General features: G+C 41.0%; 1 protein-coding gene across 1 annotated transcript; it reads right to left on the reverse strand.

Moving 5' to 3' along the window:
- Positions 1-1,279: 1,279 nt before the first annotated feature.
- On the reverse strand, positions 1,280-18,426 carry LOC127677390 (lipase member M-like). The gene is given in 10 exon segments (XM_052172477.1): positions 1,280-1,546; positions 4,057-4,128; positions 4,942-5,013; positions 6,335-6,481; positions 6,617-6,753; positions 10,091-10,117; positions 10,120-10,199; positions 11,049-11,247; positions 13,594-13,711; positions 18,280-18,426. Coding segments are annotated over 10 exon segments (1,266 nt in total).
- Between the last annotated feature and the right edge of the window lie 248 nt (positions 18,427-18,674).

Raw genomic sequence — 18,674 nt, forward strand, 5'->3', positions numbered from 1 at the left:
GAATACAAGCTAGCTGCTATTTATTTATTTATTTATTTATTTATTTATTTATTTATTATTTATTTTCCTTTTCTGTGACTCTGAGAATTCAACTTAGGGCCTCACTCACACTAAGCGTAGGGTCTACCGCTAAGCTATATTCCCAGCCTCAGGTTTGTTTAATTTAGTTTAGTTGTTTAGTTTTGTTTGTTTGGTTTTTTTTTGTAGGAATGATCTTTTTTGTGGGGAGAGTTCATCAATCCTTCTTGGCTGCCCCCTTCCTCATGGCTGCCTGCACCTTGCTCAGTTTCTCCCTTGTTCTCTTGGCCCAGATGCCCACCCTCTGTGCCCACCCTCAGTGCCCATCCTCTTCTTGATGAACTTGAGTGTGTGATTGTCCTTGGACTCTTTGAGCAACTTCATGGTGCCCATGAAAATTAAAGAGTTTTTCAAGGACATAAATATAGAGTTACGAAAGAGTTGGGAGTGAGTCTGCATTGATTAAAGGAAAAAATATACTGCAATTTATCTCATTTTACTCATGGCATTATATGTGTTATAAGCCTTCATTTGGAACAGCTGGTCTAGTAGCAGATGAAAATCTCAGTGCTGACACTTAGATGTGGCTTGTGAGATACATAATTAATTTATTGGAAAACTCATAAATATCCTACAAAATAACCTTTGAGATCCAGCTCTAAAACTTGATTCTTTTTTAAGATTGTTTAATGAGACTCCACCTACCCACAATGATTTCATTTTTCTGTTGATGTCCAAACAACCTGGTTTCCCAAAGCAGTATCTTGTCTTTATGGCAATAAGATGGTGAGGTCCACTTCTTTTTATGCAAGTCAATAATCCAAAGATTTACAACTTGATCTCTGCCCCAATTATTCTGCCCTGATTAAAATTATTCCTTTTAATGCTCTGAAAATTTGACTGTCAAAAACGGGAATTATTCTGGAGTGGTTGAATGATGTAATGATGACTGTCTAGATACTTCCTTATGGGTAAGTAAAAGCTGCATTGCACCATGACAAAGATACAAGGCATAGAAAACCTGTGTTTACCAACTTAGTTTAACCAACTGGACAAAATGTGTCAGCTTTAGTGTCAAATGAAGAAATGTGAAGCTTTCATTTGGACCAGGAGGTCTTCTGGCCTCTGTGTATCTCCTCTGTCCTTCTGACTAACTGATACAGCAGCTTTCCAAGTCTGGACATTCCTTTGAACATCCATCCTCCCATGGCCCTGCCCATTCCTCACGAAGTTGTTCAAAGACTTGCTAACAGCAGGTGCTTCACAGTTTGATCCTGCAGGTTCCCTGGGGAAGGTTGGGCTCTTGTCTCATCAGATGTATGATTTCGTTGTACACACGCTGAGGGGCATCCAGCCCCCAGATGAAATCCACATGAGCCCACTCAGGAATGTTCTTGTGGTAGATGAGGTTGGTTACTTCTGAAAGCAACGTTTTCACATCGTCTGGATTTGAAAGCCAGTCTTGACCTCCAGTCCACATTGCCGTGGGGACCATCATATCTCGAACTTTGTACCTTATAGGAGTTGGCTAGGTAAAAAGAATAGTTTGAGCTTCACTTAATATTTTTATATACAAATTTACAACTTCTATTTCAAGTAAACATAAGGTACATGCACTGAAGGGTATGTAGGCATTAGACATGTAGAACTCTGCTAAGAGTTTATATTCCAAGTCATGCATTAAGGAAAATTTAACATGGTTTCTTTACTGGGAAATAAAGATAATATCTCTAAAACCTTACTATATTGTTTGAGAAGGCATATAAATTAGGGTGTGTGTGTATGTGTGTGTGTATGAATGTGTGTGCTTGTGTGTTTGTACATGTGTTTGTATGTGTTGACAGGGATTTAACTCATGTATGCTGGACATAGATTCTATATGCTCTATTGAGTACCTACTTTGTATTTTAGACATTGAATAACTTGTAATTTTTCATATTAACCATTTTATACAAAAAACCCTTTAAAATAATGTTTTGATAGTTACAGTTTATGGGACGCTTCACAGAAAAGACAGGGAAGCTATTAGAAGGCCTGTGTATCCCCCATATTCACAATACACGTTCAATTTCACTACACTTCCCAAACTCCCACTACACTTGTGGGAGAAGCCACAAGTCAGTCTCAGGCACTGGTCTACTCTAAACTAAGTGGGGAATAAAGTTAGATACGTGTCTAGAACCTAGACTTAGCTGCCCCCAAATCATCCAAAGAAGTCTTCTTTATCCAGAAGACTTCTCTTGTCCAGGCAATGCTGTTAGGTTTTCCTGGCAGTCTGAGTCATTGATATCATTCCACACTCAGAAATTTCCATAGAACCAGGAAGACCAGTTTCTGAGCATACAATCAATGACAAGACACAGCTTCAACCCCAGATAGCTTCTTTGTCTTTCTGGCTCCCTAAGCATTGAAGTGGTTGCCTAGTTTCGATGCAGAGCCAGAACACTCTGTGGTGTGAGTAACACTTGCTCTTTCTCACCTTCTGGGTGAAAAGCCTGAGTTAACCCCCGCCCCCAGCTCCAGCTGACATGTTGAATGATGTCTGGCCACACATGATTTTGTCTTTCCTTCTTTGCCATTTGCTTCTCACGCCTAGTCTGCATCCCTCATTGTCTATGGAACTCAACCCACAAAATACAGTGAAACACATCTTAGATCCTGATATGTTTTCTCCTAAGGGCATGGTTTTGAAGACACTCAAGGGTGATCTCAAAAGAGTTAGAAAATGTGACTGAGTTTGAGATCTAAGGGGAGCCACACAGTTCCAACATTTTTCTTTGTTTTTTTGTTTGTTTGTTTGTTTTTGTTTTTTTCAAGACAGGGTTTCTCTGTGTAGCCCTGGCTGTCCTGGAACTCACTTTGTAGACTGGGCTGGCCTCGGACTCAGAAATCTACCTGCCTCTGCTCCCAAGTGCTGGGATTAATAGTGTGTGCCACCACTGCCTCGCTCCAGTTCCAACATTTTATATCTAGATAGATTGCTGTACTGACCATTAAGTATAACGTGAGGCCTCAAAGAAAGGTTAGGTGGTGTATGTTCTGCTCCCCTCCACTTTGCCTTTTGTGAGTAATCTCGATACCTACTGTCATGGTAACTGGAAATCTTCAGTGAGAGTTTTATACTCAAAAGAGCATACACACTCAGTTCTGTTTCTCCACATTTCTATTTAACACTGCCAATGATGTAATGATATCTGCATGGGATTCTTTATGGATTTTAGCTTGAAATTCATATTCATTAAAAGTATGATCAGAGAGAACTCCTGTGTGTGTGTGTGTGTGTGTGTTTTATGTGTGCATACATGTGTATGCACATATACTATGAGGCAGTCTGTGCATGGATGGAGGCCAGAGGAAGACATGGAACAACTTGTCTCTTGTTGTTTATCCTGATCCCGAGGCAGGGCTCTCATTGAATCTTGAGTTCATGGTTTTTCTGGCTAAACTGGCTGGTCAGTAAGCCCCAGCAATCTTTCTATCTTCCACACCCAATCCACAGCACTGAGGTTATAGGCATGCTTGGCCATGCCTGGCTTGTTACGTAAGTGCTGGGGGAGCTCATGTCCTTGTGCTTGCACAGCAAGTGCTCTTACCTGTAGAACAACATCTCCTCAGCCCCAAAGGCGTCTTAAGGATTACATGATACAATGATTCCTATTTTAGAGGGAGTTCATGCTGCATCGTGGCAGCATATCCACAATCCCACAGGCTTGAGTTGTAGAGCCATGACAAACAGGATTCCCCCCACTGTTCATTTCTGGCTCTTTTTCCCACCACTGCATCTCTGTTTGCATGTTTGCTTTGCTCCTCGCTTGCAAGATTCTCCGGTGCTTTGCTCCTAAGACAGGCTCTCCCATGCCTTGCAGAAATGAAGAGTCCGCTGGCTAAGCTGTGTACTTTCCCATTTTCAGATGAAGTTAGTGTTTGTTTTTCCTGCTTGGATTTCTGTAATTTATTCTTGTCTCTGGAATAAGTTGCCATCCATTCCCAAAGGCTGGTGGGTGTTTAGCAGGTGGAAAAGTAAGTTGACACTCTTACCTGATTACATTTCTCCCGATTTTTGGTCTCACTTCCCCAGTCAAAGGCACGAAGTTCCCCAGAATTCACTGCCTAGAAAGAGAGAAAACAGGTATTGAAAGAGAGAGAGAGAGAGAGAGAGAGAGAGAGAGAGAGAGAGAGATGGGTTATCCAACTGCTCAACTCATCTTCAGTTGTGAAAAGATCAGAGAGCAAAGCTCTTTGGGCTATTCTCCCGCTCCACACTGGGGTTCTTTTTAGAAATCTGCAAAGCATGAATCTGGCTCTTTTAGAAAACAAAACAAAACAAAAACAAAAAACAAAAAGCAAAAAACAATGTGGAGCACAGCAGGGCTCTACCATTCTCATGTATGGCAGGAAGTACATCTCCGGTGTATCATTAGACGTGGGCATTTGGTGCAGTTCCAGAGACAGTGCTGAGAACTGTTCTATTGGACCCCTCTGTACACACACACACACACACACACACACACACACACACACACACTTCTTTAGGAGACTGCAAAGCTTACACCAAGAACACCTGTGAAGATTCCTTTCTGTCCTTCGACCCGCCTTCACATTTTCAGTCCAGCTTGCCCATCATGCTCAACAGCAGAAAAGGACAACTTGAAGCACAATTTATTTCTTTCCTGTCTTTGGAACTTTGACTCCAGACAGAGAAGCATCTTATTTAAATCATCCCACTTTCAAGATGCAGCAAAGACAGACTTAAGGCCCTTCCTGCCCTTGCCTGCTCTCTCTGGAAAGTTTAACTAAGCTCACATTCACATATCAGTGGCCAGATTTTAACCCAGGATAAACAGAAACCATCAGGCCTCATGACGATTACAGTCACAATGTGCAAGGATCCTTATCTGGGGCTGCAAGCTGGGGCATTCCGACCTGGCTCCAATGGAGAATATTCTGCACAGATGTTCCAGCAGGTGTATGCGCGACATACACATTCGCTCGACTCTGTGACAAAGCATAATGATTTATGAGACCGGACGTTAGACTTGTCAAAACCAGACTTCAATGTTGTCAGACTAAGAAATTGGAATGTCATTAAAAATTAGCAGCCATAATCTTAAACAGAAAAGGATGTGTGCATGTCAATCAACTGTTCATTTGAGAATAGGTTCTCATTAAAAAGAAATTACTAGTTTCAACCCTAACATTGGAAAAAATAGATAAAACAATAATAAATAAGTAACTTTACCAGAGATATTTAGGACAAGAACTCCAGTACTGGTCCTAGCTCTATTATTTAATCTTGGGGTGGGTGTGGACAAGTTAATTAACCCTTAAATTCAGTATGCTAACTTGTACAGTAGAGATATTAATAATACTTGTTTAATGGGTTTGTCATCAGGAAAAATTTATCCTAGTACAATACAGATACCAGTTAAATGGTGGCTACAAGTTATTTTTTTTTCTTTTAAAAAGAAAAATTCTTAGGAATGCAAGTCATTTCTCTGGTCAGTGAGAATGGTCCAGGAAGGCAGCCCTCCATTGTCAGTTCTCATTGATCTCCTGACTGAAAATCCATGTCTTGGCCTAAGTCTCCCTCATTAATATTTCTGTAGGGTTAGTCTACCTTCACAAATCCTAGAGCACTGGTTCTCAACCTTCCTAATGCTGTGACCCTTTAATATAATTCCTTGTGTTGCAGTGACCTCAGTATCTGAGATACAGAATACCTGACATGTGACCCCTCTTGGGTCACGACCCACAGGTTGAGAGCCACCAGGCAGAGGGTCAACTTCAGCTTGCTTTGAAGTTGTTTCCCAGCTCCACTTTTTATCCACCAAGTCCAATTTTGTCCTTCTCTGGGAATTATCTCTAGCCACATCATTTTGTACACCAATCTTTAACCCATGCATACATAGGGCCTCACCCAGGGATGCCACCAGCAGCGACACCCCCACACAAGCTGACATACCCATTTCCATCAAGGAACATCAAGTTCGAATCAAAAGTTCCCTCATGGAACACAGAGATGGGTGATGGTTGAATGACTTTCATTTTTCTGGTTATTTTTCTCCATGTTTTCTTTTTCCCTATAGATTTCCAACTTTACCTATACTCTGTCACGTTAGGATCGGGCAATGCGTTCACATTAACCTTGCGTTTTCTCCATCTGCAGCTTGCCCAACATTTTCTTACACTTCAGAAACTGCCAATTACAGCAATTTGCACATCGTTTCCCTGACCCTTGGCGGGTGGCAGCTCATCATTTTCAAGTACTGAGACTAAAAGCTCCCAGGCTTGCTCGGGAAAAGATGTTCCCACTCACCATGTTCATATTGTTCGTGTTAAAGCCTCCCAGGAGTAAGATGATGTTGCTGCAGATTTGGTCAAGAATCATCTGGCCACAAAGGTAAATAAAAAGCTGTCTGAAAAATCTAGTCTGGTATAAAAACTCTTGTCTGCCAAATAATCCCTGTAAGGAGAAGAGATGAAATCATGTCCATGACAATTATACCCGGGGAGAACACTGTTTCCTCTTAAAACATGATTACAGGAAACTGGTCTGGAAGTCTTTCCTGCAGACAGAGGCATCTGGGGTATCACATACCTTGATCATCATATCGGGCAGCAGCAGAAATTTTGTACCAGGACTTTTTGCATATTTAACAGTGGCTATAGGGGCCAAGGCAAAATACATTTTGATTTTATGAGCTAGCTCTGGCATTGTGGAAAATGCAATAAAGCCTGTAAGAGAGAAAAATTTATCACCATGGGTACTGAGTAGTTTAGAACTTATAAAATGCATATTTTACTTCGGTCAAAATTCCTTAATTATTATGTGAGATTATATCTTAACCTTCTTCCAAGGCAGTTGTAGTCTTCAGGGATGTAGTGTGTGTGTGTGTGTGTGTGTGTGTGTGTGTGTGTGTGTGTGTTTGTGTGTATGGGTGTGTGTATGTGTGTATCTGTGTGTATGTTTGCTCAATGCAAAAATGTCTGTGTTTCATATGTTACCTCTTATACTTGTTTTCAAGTAGGAAGTTCTCATTGAGTTAATTGCTCAGCTCTTGCACCTGGATTAAAAAAAACATTTTTTCCCATCTACTCTTGTTTAGTGAAGGAGATCTCTGCTGAACCTATGGAAGAGAAAAGCTGTCCCATTGAAGCCAGGACAGATCTGACACTTGAAATCAGGCATCTTTGCTCATTCTCTGTTTAGGCTGATATCTCCAGTTTAAAGATGAGAAACCTCAGCTCATGACTTCTGTTCTCAGAAAGTGAATGGGTGCAAGAGAAGACAGAATCCTTCTGTACGGTTCTCTGCATCTACCTGGGTTTGCTAGCTTCGTGCAAAGGCAAATACACAAGAGACTTGATATCTCTTGCTCTCTCAGCTGTACTCTGAGTCCAGCTATGATGGAAATACATGTTCTCACCAGATTAATTCTGACCATATTAGAACTCTCCTCAAATGTTTTAGAAGCATAGATAACCTTTCCCAGGAAGACTGCTCTTCATGGGAAGCGAGTACAAGGTTTTCATTTTAACAGCCCCATGGTTTGCCATTAGACTAATCTTTCATTTCTTACGCATACATTCCTCTGGAAACAGCTCCCAGCCCTGCCATCAGCACCTTTACCTCGATGCTAAGCTGAACAAACTGAGTTGTGAAAAACCGTTTGAAAAGACCACTGGATTGCAGAGACACAAAACACTGTAGGCTTTCTATCAGTGGTTTGATGTGAGCCAGCAGCACTGCAGCCCATGGCTGTTATCCAAAATGGATACAAGGAAAAGTATAAAACCCAGACTTCTCTCCTCCTCTAGAGTACCACTTAAAAATGAGCACACGGAATTAGGGCTCTCAGTGCTTGCAGTCATTAGAATTTTTGATTCCCAAAATTCCCAATTTTTGATTCCTATTATTTTCTACAGGATGTCACATGATGTGAACAATGATACTCAGAGATTGTTGAGAAATTGTTTTTTTTTTAAAATTGGAAATTAGCTAGTTCCATGGATATGACCCAAGATGCCCTTGTAAGCCACATAATTCTCAATAGATACAGACTGTGTAGTGATTGGTACAAAGCAAGGCAGAAAGACAGACAAACCAAAGTAGCCAGTTTGCTGCACTCACTGGTCTTCAGCATCATGTTAATTTCGTGTATAAATTATGCTATCTGCTTGAGAAAAGTTGCTATCTAGAGCCTGGCTATATCTAGTTTAGTTTTTGCCACTCTGTGTGATGTGTCTCCTGGGAATGAGTCAATTTTAGGGGAAACACTGACAATTTGATACACATAAACTTTCCTATAAAAAGTTGCACTTGCACATGCAATAGATTTTTCTAGTCATTCTACCTTCTCCTTTGAATGTCTCAAAGTAAATATACTAAGTCCTTTATTTCTTTAAAGCCTAAGCCAGAGGGATTTGAGACAGAGGTAAATGACCATGGGAAACAACACAAGCTAGTAAAAGGTAAGCTTGGTGACATTGTTTAATGACCATTGAGAGCTTTGGTAGAAGCAAGCCCTCTGGGAGTGAGTCCCCCGTGACCAGAGAGATTACTTGGTCTGCTGGCGCCATGGTGTGCTATTGGATTAAGGTAACAGTTGCAAGCATCCTGTGAGTCAACCTGGTGCCTACTGAAGATTCTTGGCCTGAAGTCACAATGCTTCACTATGGTAGCAGGGTCAAAGATATCCATGTTTGTTCTTGGAAAAATTTGACTTCTGAATCCCCGGGATTGTGGAGATGGAAGTGGGACTCTTAGGAACTGAGGAATTATTCAGAGAATTTCTCTGCAATGCATTTCACCCCTGCTACACTGATTAATAGACATGTACAAGTGCAGTTACTGGCTTCCTAAGTCATGATGTCACACATTATTCATCTGTAAAATGGAGATAAAAATTTCTTCCAAATATTCTTCTTCAGTAATAAAGCAAAATGATGTAGTTAGTATGCCCATAAGATTCTGCTTAACTTCATCTTTCTTTTTTTTCTTTTTTTGTTTTTTTTTTTTTTTTGTTTTTTTGTTTTTTTGAGACAAGGGTTTCTCTGTGTAGTCCTGGCTCTCATGAACTTACTCTGTAGAACAAGCTGTCCTCAAACTCAGAATCCACCTGCCTCTGCTTCCCAAGTTCTGGGAAAAAAGACATGAACCACCACTGCCCAGCATAACTTCATCTTTCTAATGAGTGTAAACCTTGTTCCAGTAGTGAGACAAGTGACCCTTACTAAAAAGTGCAGATTTTTCCTAAGAAACCTGTACTCCTGCTCTCAACTCAGGGTTTTAGCTTGAGAACCTACAGAAAAAGAGCCCTGTTTTGTCTCAGAAATCCTCATTCTGTTACACAGATCTTTCTTTCTCCAAATGCAAGCTTAGCAAGTGCTTCCCTATTGTTTAGATCTGATATGAGTCCAGAATAGCCCCATTTCCATCTCCCCAAATAAGTGATATTATGTTGAGGGACTGTCATCTAAGTCTCTCACAGATTCCTTCAAAGCAGGCTATAAGCATCTAACCCCAGACACTGGTAAAGAGAGAAACTTGAGTTCATACCACCGTTTCTGCTCGCCACTTAGTAGCAATATTCTCTGTCTTTCTTACTGCTCGCTGTGAGGCCAACCTTGAACCCAAGGTTTCATTCCCTGAACACATTCATGGGGAGGGGGGCATGCCACAGACTAGAAACTTAACTACAACTGTGCTTTAGACACAATACCTGCCTTTACAGAGCTAACATGCATGATCACATTATGTAGTTCAACCAGTCAGAACACCTGTAAGAGAGAATTATTATCTCCATTTTGCAGATGAAGAAATTGAAATCAGTGTGATGAAGGATTTGCTTTAGGGTAATCATCTAAAGAATAGCAGAGATGGTGTGTGCTCCATCTCTTCTCATCTCTCTGCCACAGTCCAGGCCTCCTTCAGTCTCTCTTCCCTGAAGCTTTTAGAGCCACCGAAGGGGAGGAGGCCAGGTGAGAGGAGTCACTGACTGAGCCAAGTCATAGCTTGGGCCACAGGGGCTAATGCTTCTGTGAATACCAACCTTCTTTACTGTGAACTTACCCATGGTGGTGCCCTGTGAGTAGCCACATAATAGATCTTTTTCTGGCCTGTTTTCTGTAAGATAAAGTTTATCACAGCTGGAAGGTCAAACCTAGCCATTTCATCATAACTACAAAGGGAAAAGACAAAGTTATTCAACATTGATAATACAAACAGAACACAGTCAGAATCCCCCAGGATCGGCCAACAAGTCCCCCCCTCCCCCCCCCCCCCCCCCCGCCCATCTCCTGACCAGTGTCAGCTCTGGTAGCTGTTTCTATGTCCCTCGAAACCCTTGAGATGGATTTGCTTCAAACCTGTGGTGACTCTGTGAGGGCACAGACTGTTAAAAATGTCTATTCTCTCTGGATGCTCTAATATAGTAATGACTATTGAGAAGTTTTGAACATGCACGATTCACCGCCTACTGTGAGGCATGTTCTACCCTGTAACTAAAACAGCTCAGAGGAATACAGATTTCTTTGCAGGATGAATGCTGGCATGGTAACAAAACTCTTATCTGACCAAATGTATAAAGAACTGGTTGACCATCAGTGGTAGGTAAGGACATTAGGAACTTGAGTAAGGCTGTGAGAAATACTACTTAAGGTGATGACACACAAAGATTGTTAAATCCCTATTTAATGACACTTGGTCTCATGTCCTGGGGGTGGCAGTCATGTTGTCCTATATGAGGGAGTTAATCCTAGATACTCACTCACAGGGAAATGCCTGGACACCTTTCCCACTCCATTCTCCATCACCTGACACCAGAACTGTTTGTTCTTAACCTACTAGCTAGACCTTGGGAGTCCCAGTCTTCCCCATACACACCCATAGCAGCACAGTATAATAAGGAAAATTGGGGTAAACTGAGTTGGAACTGCACAAGCCATACAAATACCACAAGTCACAATTCCTTTTACCCAGTACTACTAGGCACATCTGCATCCGCCTCCACCTCAAAGTGTTCTTGTACCTGAAAGCCCAGAACTCGTCTTGGTCTACGGAGAGGGTCTTGTGCTTCCGAGACCAGGTGTTTCCTCTGCTGTTTCCCATCCACACATCAAAGCCAGCGTCCGCCAGAATAAAACCCAGGCTGTTGTTGGGAAGGTTGGAAATCCAGTTGCTAGCATCTCCAAGAAGGCCATGCTGCAGTAACACAACGGGCCTGGATCCTGCAAACAAGAGAAAATTTCAACTGGTGGTGTGTTCTATGCTCTTCTTGCTTTCCCTGCATACAAGGACTTGCGTACCAGAGAAATCTATGTGCAGTTTTGATTTTCTTAGTCAATTATTTAATGTTTTTGTGTTTTAATTTCCCCATAAACAGTAAATAAGATTTTTGTTGTGAACAAATAAGATACATCACAAGGAACAGATAGATGCACACTGCCTATTAAAGAAAAAAAAAGCACTAGAATTCAGCCCCCATCATTTTTTTTGAGGAACTTTTAGTATTAAACTGTTAATATTAAATCTTCAGAAAATATTAGAAATGTTTCAGAAGAAAGTATCATAATGATGAACACACATATATATGCATACATGTATCAAACAGTCTAATGGCAAAGACTCCACATGTAAAACTGTGTCTGTTGAAATAGATTTATAAGCTGAGTGTGGTGGCACATACCTATAACATCAGAACTGAGGAGGCTAATTCAGAGGATCATAAGTTTGAGGCCAGCTACACAGCAAGATGTGGTCAAAACTCAAATAAACAAGCAATGGTAGTAAATTACAGTCCACTAGGCAGTAAGGAGAACTGTAAGAATATCATCATGTGGGGGCTGTATTGCACACCAGTTGGACTCAAAGGCTTTTCAAAATGTCAACACTCATGCCGTGTGACCAGTCAGCAGCCTGTGAGTACAAACTTTTGACCCTGGTGTCCTCCACACTGAGAAATCAGTATAATCGCTTAGCAGGAAGAAGGACACCTTGCCCAAGCCTGTAGGATTTGTGGAACTCAATAAAAAGCCTCTGTTCCCAGGACACACAGCCCCAAGACTATTCCCAGCAAAGTGTTTGCTGTTTCGTACATATAAATGAAAAAGGAGAAGCCCTTGCTCTCATTGAGGTTATGCTCTGGTGGAAGAGAAAAAGACAATAAACCATCACGAATATGTCTTTAGGCATAGTAAGGGAAACTAGGAGATGTGCTCTCAGGCGTTAATAGATGACATGAGACTGTATTCTGTCTAGGGTGGTCAGGGAAGAAGAAAGGTCTTGGAAAACTGCAAATAAGAAAGTGTAAGTTCAAAGGCCCTGGCATGGAGCTGGAATAGACACACAACAGGTACAGCTATGCAGCCTGGGTCAAACACACTTTGAAAGTGAGAGCCAGGCTGTAGGTGCACATATTTAAATTTTCAATGCATTTTTCTGGCACTTATGTATTTTCACTTTTATATGAGGTTCTAGTATGACACTTTATTTAAATATTCATCCTCGTCAAAAAGGTATACACATATCTGTTTCTACTGGGCTCTGGCACTTTTGACTGAATGCAGTCCTTTGGGATAAATAGAATTCTGTAACTTTTACACCACAGACCAGTAACATTTGTCCAGTGTTAGGGAAGAACGTGGGCTACATTCTGATGAATATCTTGATTTGAATGCCACATGCTAACAGGTACTGGTATGGACTTTCTGGCCTAGTCACACAGCTGTGTGGGGCAGAGTGATGAAAATTACACGAAACTAAGGAAATGAAGCACTCGGCATTATAGCTGGCATACAGAAAGGACCCAGGAAGTTATATTTTGGCACCCATGACAATTTAGTTGCTGTTATACATGCAGAGCCAAAATATAAAAAACACAGAGCCCAGTAATATGTGCATACCTTTTTGACAAGGAAGAACATTTAAAAAGCAGTGTCATTCTAGAACCTCATGTAAAAGTGAAATTAAGCAAGTGCCATAAAAACACATTGACAATTTAAATGTGTGCACCTACAGCCTGGCTCTTAGTCTTTAATGGAAAATGAGGCAACATCATGAATATTTAAGGTGCTCTTTAGATGGGAGACACATTGTACAGTGTCAATGTCCAAGTACTTCATAGAAGCTCATTAAGAACAAAAGTTCCAGTGTGGACTTTTCAAGGGATCATCAGGGAATGTTCTGGAATATTCATGTAGGAGGGGTTTGGAAAAGGATTAAGTGCCAGAATGCATGAAAATGGATGTTTTCCTTGAAGGTTTTGTTTTGTTTTATTTGTAGTGATGGAGATTGAACCCAGGTTCCCAAAAATGCTTGTTATGTGTTCTTCCCCTGTGTTCCTTCAGCAGATCAAAGGGATTTTTGAAGCATATCTCTGAGATAGTTGATGACTATGGGTATGGATGAAATAGATTATGGTAACAGAGATGGGTATTATTTGGGAATTGACACTATCTTTCTCCATAACCAAGGGATCTCGGTCTGTCTTAAGATCTAAGACTTAATTCTAAATATCAAGAAAGACTGGGCTGTAAGAAGACTGTCATGCTGGGGTGACACTGAGTGAACCATACCTTCCTTCTTTATTTTTGTCTGTCCCTGAGGAATTCTGTTCACAGAAAGGATGTACCCATCTTCCGTTACAACTTCATACTCCTCACTGGGATAACCCTTGTGTTTGATGATTTCACTCTATGGAAAAAACAAACAAAATCCTCAGTATTTATTTAGATTTCAGGTCTACGTGACCATAATCCCAACAATTTAAGAATATGAATTGCTACGTTTTTATTGCAAAATGTTCCTGATCTTTCCCTAACTGATACTACTTAGGTCAAACCAGCCAATCCTCCTTGGATTTAAATGTGATTAGTTTTTGTACATTGCAGTATTGACAAGCAAACCTGGACTATCACAAGTCAGACAAATGCTCTGCCACTAAACTATATCCAATTTCTTTCACATTTTTATTATTCTTTTAGAGACTGAACTGGATGCTGGTTTTCAGAAGTTGTGAGGCAATTCTGTCAGCCTTACCTAGGCACTTGCTAGGAAGGCAGAGCATGACAATGGCCAACTATTAGGGACTCTGAAGATAAATTGCAGCAATGTGTGCTTCAGAATTCTGATACTTGGAAAACACTGAGCCAGAACACAGACTCCAAAGCCTGGATGTGCTTCAGGGACATCCAAGACCAATGGATGTTTAGATTCTTAGGCTCAGGTCAAGAAGCCAGGCACCTGTTCTGGGGTCACATGGGGCCTCTTCAGCCCCACAGTCCTTTAGATATTTTTAGTTTTAAATTCAAGGACTGAAGAACAGTAATTGTTAAGCTTTTAGACTAAAAAAAAAAAAAACTCTGTGGATTTGGATATAACTATCAAAATGCTATGCATAAACTTTTTTTCTATGCAATTTCAAGGGTCTCAAACTCCCTTCCTGCCTACACTGGATCACTGGCTAAACATTTCTACTTCAGACACTAGTGCATGCTGAAACTCTAAGCTGCCTCACAGTGCTGGCCATCTGTTACTGTGTAATAAGTCAGAGAAGAGGAAATATCTCAATCGGAGGCTGCTGAGAAACAAGCAAGAGAGAAATCATGTGCTGAAGGTCCGACACTGAGCACAGAGCAACAGGCACAGTCACTAAGAAGAAAGGCCAAGGCCGCACTCAGAGCTCTAACCCAACACACAAATTCTCTCTACGATATTGAAAGCCTTAGCTACTGTTCTTTCCTCTGTTCCTCTGCTAGATCGTTCTGGATAGGATTAGGCAAGGAATGTGCACAGAACATTAATTACAGTGCCTAACACCAACAGTGGCTACTTTGTAGGCGTTATATATAATTAAAACCCAATAAGTACACAATTAAAACTCAACTATCCAAATATTATGGAATTTAGTGTGTGTGTGTGTGTGTGTGTGTGTGTGTGTGTGCATGCATGTACATGTGTGCATCTAGCACCATTGCATAGTTAATTTACATAGTATACGCATCCAATGTACTTAGCGGATGGATTTATGAAGACATAGATTGTTGGACTCCATTCTCAAAGTTTTGGTAGATCTGGGGTGGACCCAAAACACTGATGTTTCTAATAAGCATCCAGAGGTTGTTGAAGCTGCTTGTTCTAGAGAGACTACCCTTTCAAGAATCATGGTTAGGGACAGTTTGGAGAGCTAAGATACATACACAAAATGTTTGAGGGCTTTTGAGAAGATTTATGTAATTTGTCATCAAGGGGTTATGTGTAAGTATTGGTTTAAGGGTGTGAGGGAAGGAAGGGGAGGAACTCTGAGGACGGAGAGACCCATGAACAAGATTAGTTAGGAACATTTTATGGAAGGGGCAAAATTTGAGCCTATTTAAGACTGAACAGGAACTACCTGAGAGGACACAGAAGGTAGAGGTTAGGGGCATATTAAGACACACATTTGTCTACATAAAGAATACAGATCGATCATATTCTAATGTGTAAGATGTTTCTATAGCCATTTCTTTTTCTTTGTGTTTTGAGATAGGTCTGTTTTTCTATGTAGCCCTGGATGTCCCAGAACTTGCTATGTAGACTGGGCTAGCCTTAAATTCACAGAGAGGTGTCTGCTTCTGTGTTTTGAATGCTGGGATTAAAAGCATGTATCACCATGTTCAGCCAAATAATCAAATATATCACTGTATATATGCATACATGCACGCATATATGTGTATATTCACACAAACATACACATATACTTTTTTGAGGTAGACCCTCACTGTAGCAACCAAACTTGACTTGACCTTGAAATGTTTTTGCCATCCTAAGAGTAAATTAAAAATTCTCACCATATCTATTATTACTTTTCAACCTAATTATCTATTTTAAATGTTTCATACTTGTAGGGAAAACACCAGTTATGTACATTAAAGCAATACTTTAAGAAAGGTTGGCCCAGCAGTGATGTCATACACCTTTAATTCCAGCTCTTCAGAGGCAGAGGGAGGTGATCTCTATGAGTTTGAGGCCAGCCTGATCTATAGAAGGAGTTTCAGGACAGCCAAAGGACCCTGCCTTGAAACAAAAGGTTTACCCTTTGTTATTTGTTCATTTTCAGAAACATTGGTGTGTATGTGACATATATGACATATAGTGACTATATGTCATATATGTCACCATACCTAGATACAGGGTTCTTAATTTACATCTTGCATGTGAAAGTATACCTGCTTCTTAGATGATCTAACCTGGGACAAATATGCTCACCAAGAAGTAGAGTGAGATACAGAATGTTAAATGAAGCTCGTTGGAGATGTTGGGACATTCTTTGTGACATGCATTATTAGTAGAAAGTACTAGAAAACAGGAAGTTGTGTATGATGCGTCTTAGTCTTCTCCTGGAAAACAGAAACCTTTATAGACTTAGAAAAAAAATGACAGACCATGAAAAAGCTCTTGGTGGTAAGCTTAGTGTGTTGATGTATTAATAAGAATTATTGGCATCTGAAGTTCTTAGGCTTCCTACAAGGGCAACATATTGCTCTTGTAATAAAAGTACAGACCTTTAAAGGTCAACTGAACTATAACCTGTTTTCATATTGAACACGGCATGCTCTCAGCTACCCGCACTTCCTCAACATGCTGACCTCTCTGCCAGCCACCCCCTTCCTACCTCCTGTTTATTCTTCTGACTTTCAGGCTATGAAATATTTTTCTAAATTCTGCATTAGTTTCCCCCATTTTAATGTTTTTTCTCTCCTATAGTCTTAGTCTTGTGGTCAGCCACTGAGAGTTTGTCTTTTATGCTAGATTACCAGCTTTTGATTTTCTGAGATTTTTCTGAGGCCATGGTGAATAGCACGACTTCAGGCACCTGCAGTGCTAGAGGTTCAGCTCCTTCCAGAAAGACAGCCAGGAGGTACTGGGCAGGTGCCATGGCTGGTCTAGGAAAGCAGTCTTTGCCAAAGGAACTCCATGTCCCCTAAAACTTGAGAGATTTGTGTGGACTATTCAGGATGCCTGAAGATCTGCCACAGTATACCGGGAGGACAAGCACCAGCTAAACATTGAACGGGTCAGAGAAGCCTCCATAGACTGTAGATACTTGCACTGTGTAGACTCAGAACGTTCTCACAGTCTGTCAGTCTTAGAAGCCGTACCAAGCGCCAGCCATCAGAATGCTGGAGGAAGACTGATAGTACTGTGGAGATTCAGTAAAAAAAAAAAAAAAAAAAAAAAAAAAAACAACAACAACAACAACAACAACAACAACTTTCTCACAGGCTGTTGGTTTTAGAAACCATGCCAAAAAAAAAAAATCCTAAAGGAAAGAGTTAATATAAAAGGGTCTTCAGTGGCCACAACCTGTTTCCTCTTTTGATGGAGATATTTGGTGAGACTGTGGAATGTCCAACACAATCATGTCACTCATTTGGAAGTCGATTCTCCACCCTGTCATCCGGTAGGGTTTATTGCACAGCGGCTGTAATTACAGGCATGTGTTTAGGCGGGCCTGAATTTAAATTGTAGGTCTACCAAGCAGAGCAGTGGGACTTGCTCAACCGGTTTAAATGCTTCTTTAATCTAGCCTGAATTTGAAGGGCATAGATTGTCATATCTCCAGGACGGAGAAATGAAAAGGAAATTATATCTCTATTACTTTTTATCACGATACCTTCTATGGAATAAATGGTACTGTATAGTGGTCGTGAACTAAAACTTAACTTGGGGTTTGAGAGTAAACACAAAAGTTCTCCTGAAGACTTTCTAAGAGGTGTGTCATCCTTCGTGCATCTTTCGCACACGCCTTCTCTAGCACAAACAGACCTCTCATTGCTGTTTGACAGCCTCCCGAGCAGGATCAGAGCAGGAGCTACTAGAAGTATATGCTCTCACGGCAAGAGCGCAGGGGTGATACAAGACAAAGTAAAAACCATCAGGGTCAAAGACAGGTCCCAAAGGTTTCAATTATTTCTTTGTTTAAGGGGTGACTCTGAAGGTTCAACAAAGAGTTAAGTTGTTCTTGAAGCCTAAAGAGATGAAGTCATTCACCCCAAATCACTGAATTTGATGGGGAAGGCCCCCTCCTCCCCACATCTACTGACAACCAGTTTAGCACTCCTCCAGTGTATTGCTTGCACCATACTGTTCTAGCATGCTCTAGCATGAAGCATCTCATCATATGAACACAGCATATGAAATACAGCATTCAGCTCCATCACAAATGCAAAGGTTAGCACATCTCTCATCACTTCCCCCAAACATGGAAAACCCCAACTTACAACATTCATGAATGCCTCAGGGTCTGCGGCTTTCGTTGGCATGTGTACCGAGTTCACGTTTCTTTGGAGTAAATACGCTGCCAGAATCAGAAGCCATATCTCCACTCTGTGTGAAATAGTCCATGCCCTTGACAAGATTTCTGACATGGTCCAGCATCGGCATTTGCTTTGCTGTTGAGGATGTAACAACTACATCTAGAGTCAGAAGAAGGACCCGTAGGTTTAGAACACCTTTTGTGCTTGTTTTCAGCGGCAAACAAGAAAAAAATTCTGAAGCAGATTAAGCAGGTTTACGTACAGGGATGGAAAGAACACGGTGTAGGCTGCAAACATTGCTTAGGATGTCACAATGCTGTCTGGCTCCTCCCGCTCCTCCCTCATTCATCCTGTGAACA

This window comes from Apodemus sylvaticus, chromosome 1 (genome assembly GCF_947179515.1).
Source record: "Apodemus sylvaticus chromosome 1, mApoSyl1.1, whole genome shotgun sequence".
NCBI classification, from domain to species: domain Eukaryota; kingdom Metazoa; phylum Chordata; class Mammalia; order Rodentia; family Muridae; genus Apodemus; species Apodemus sylvaticus.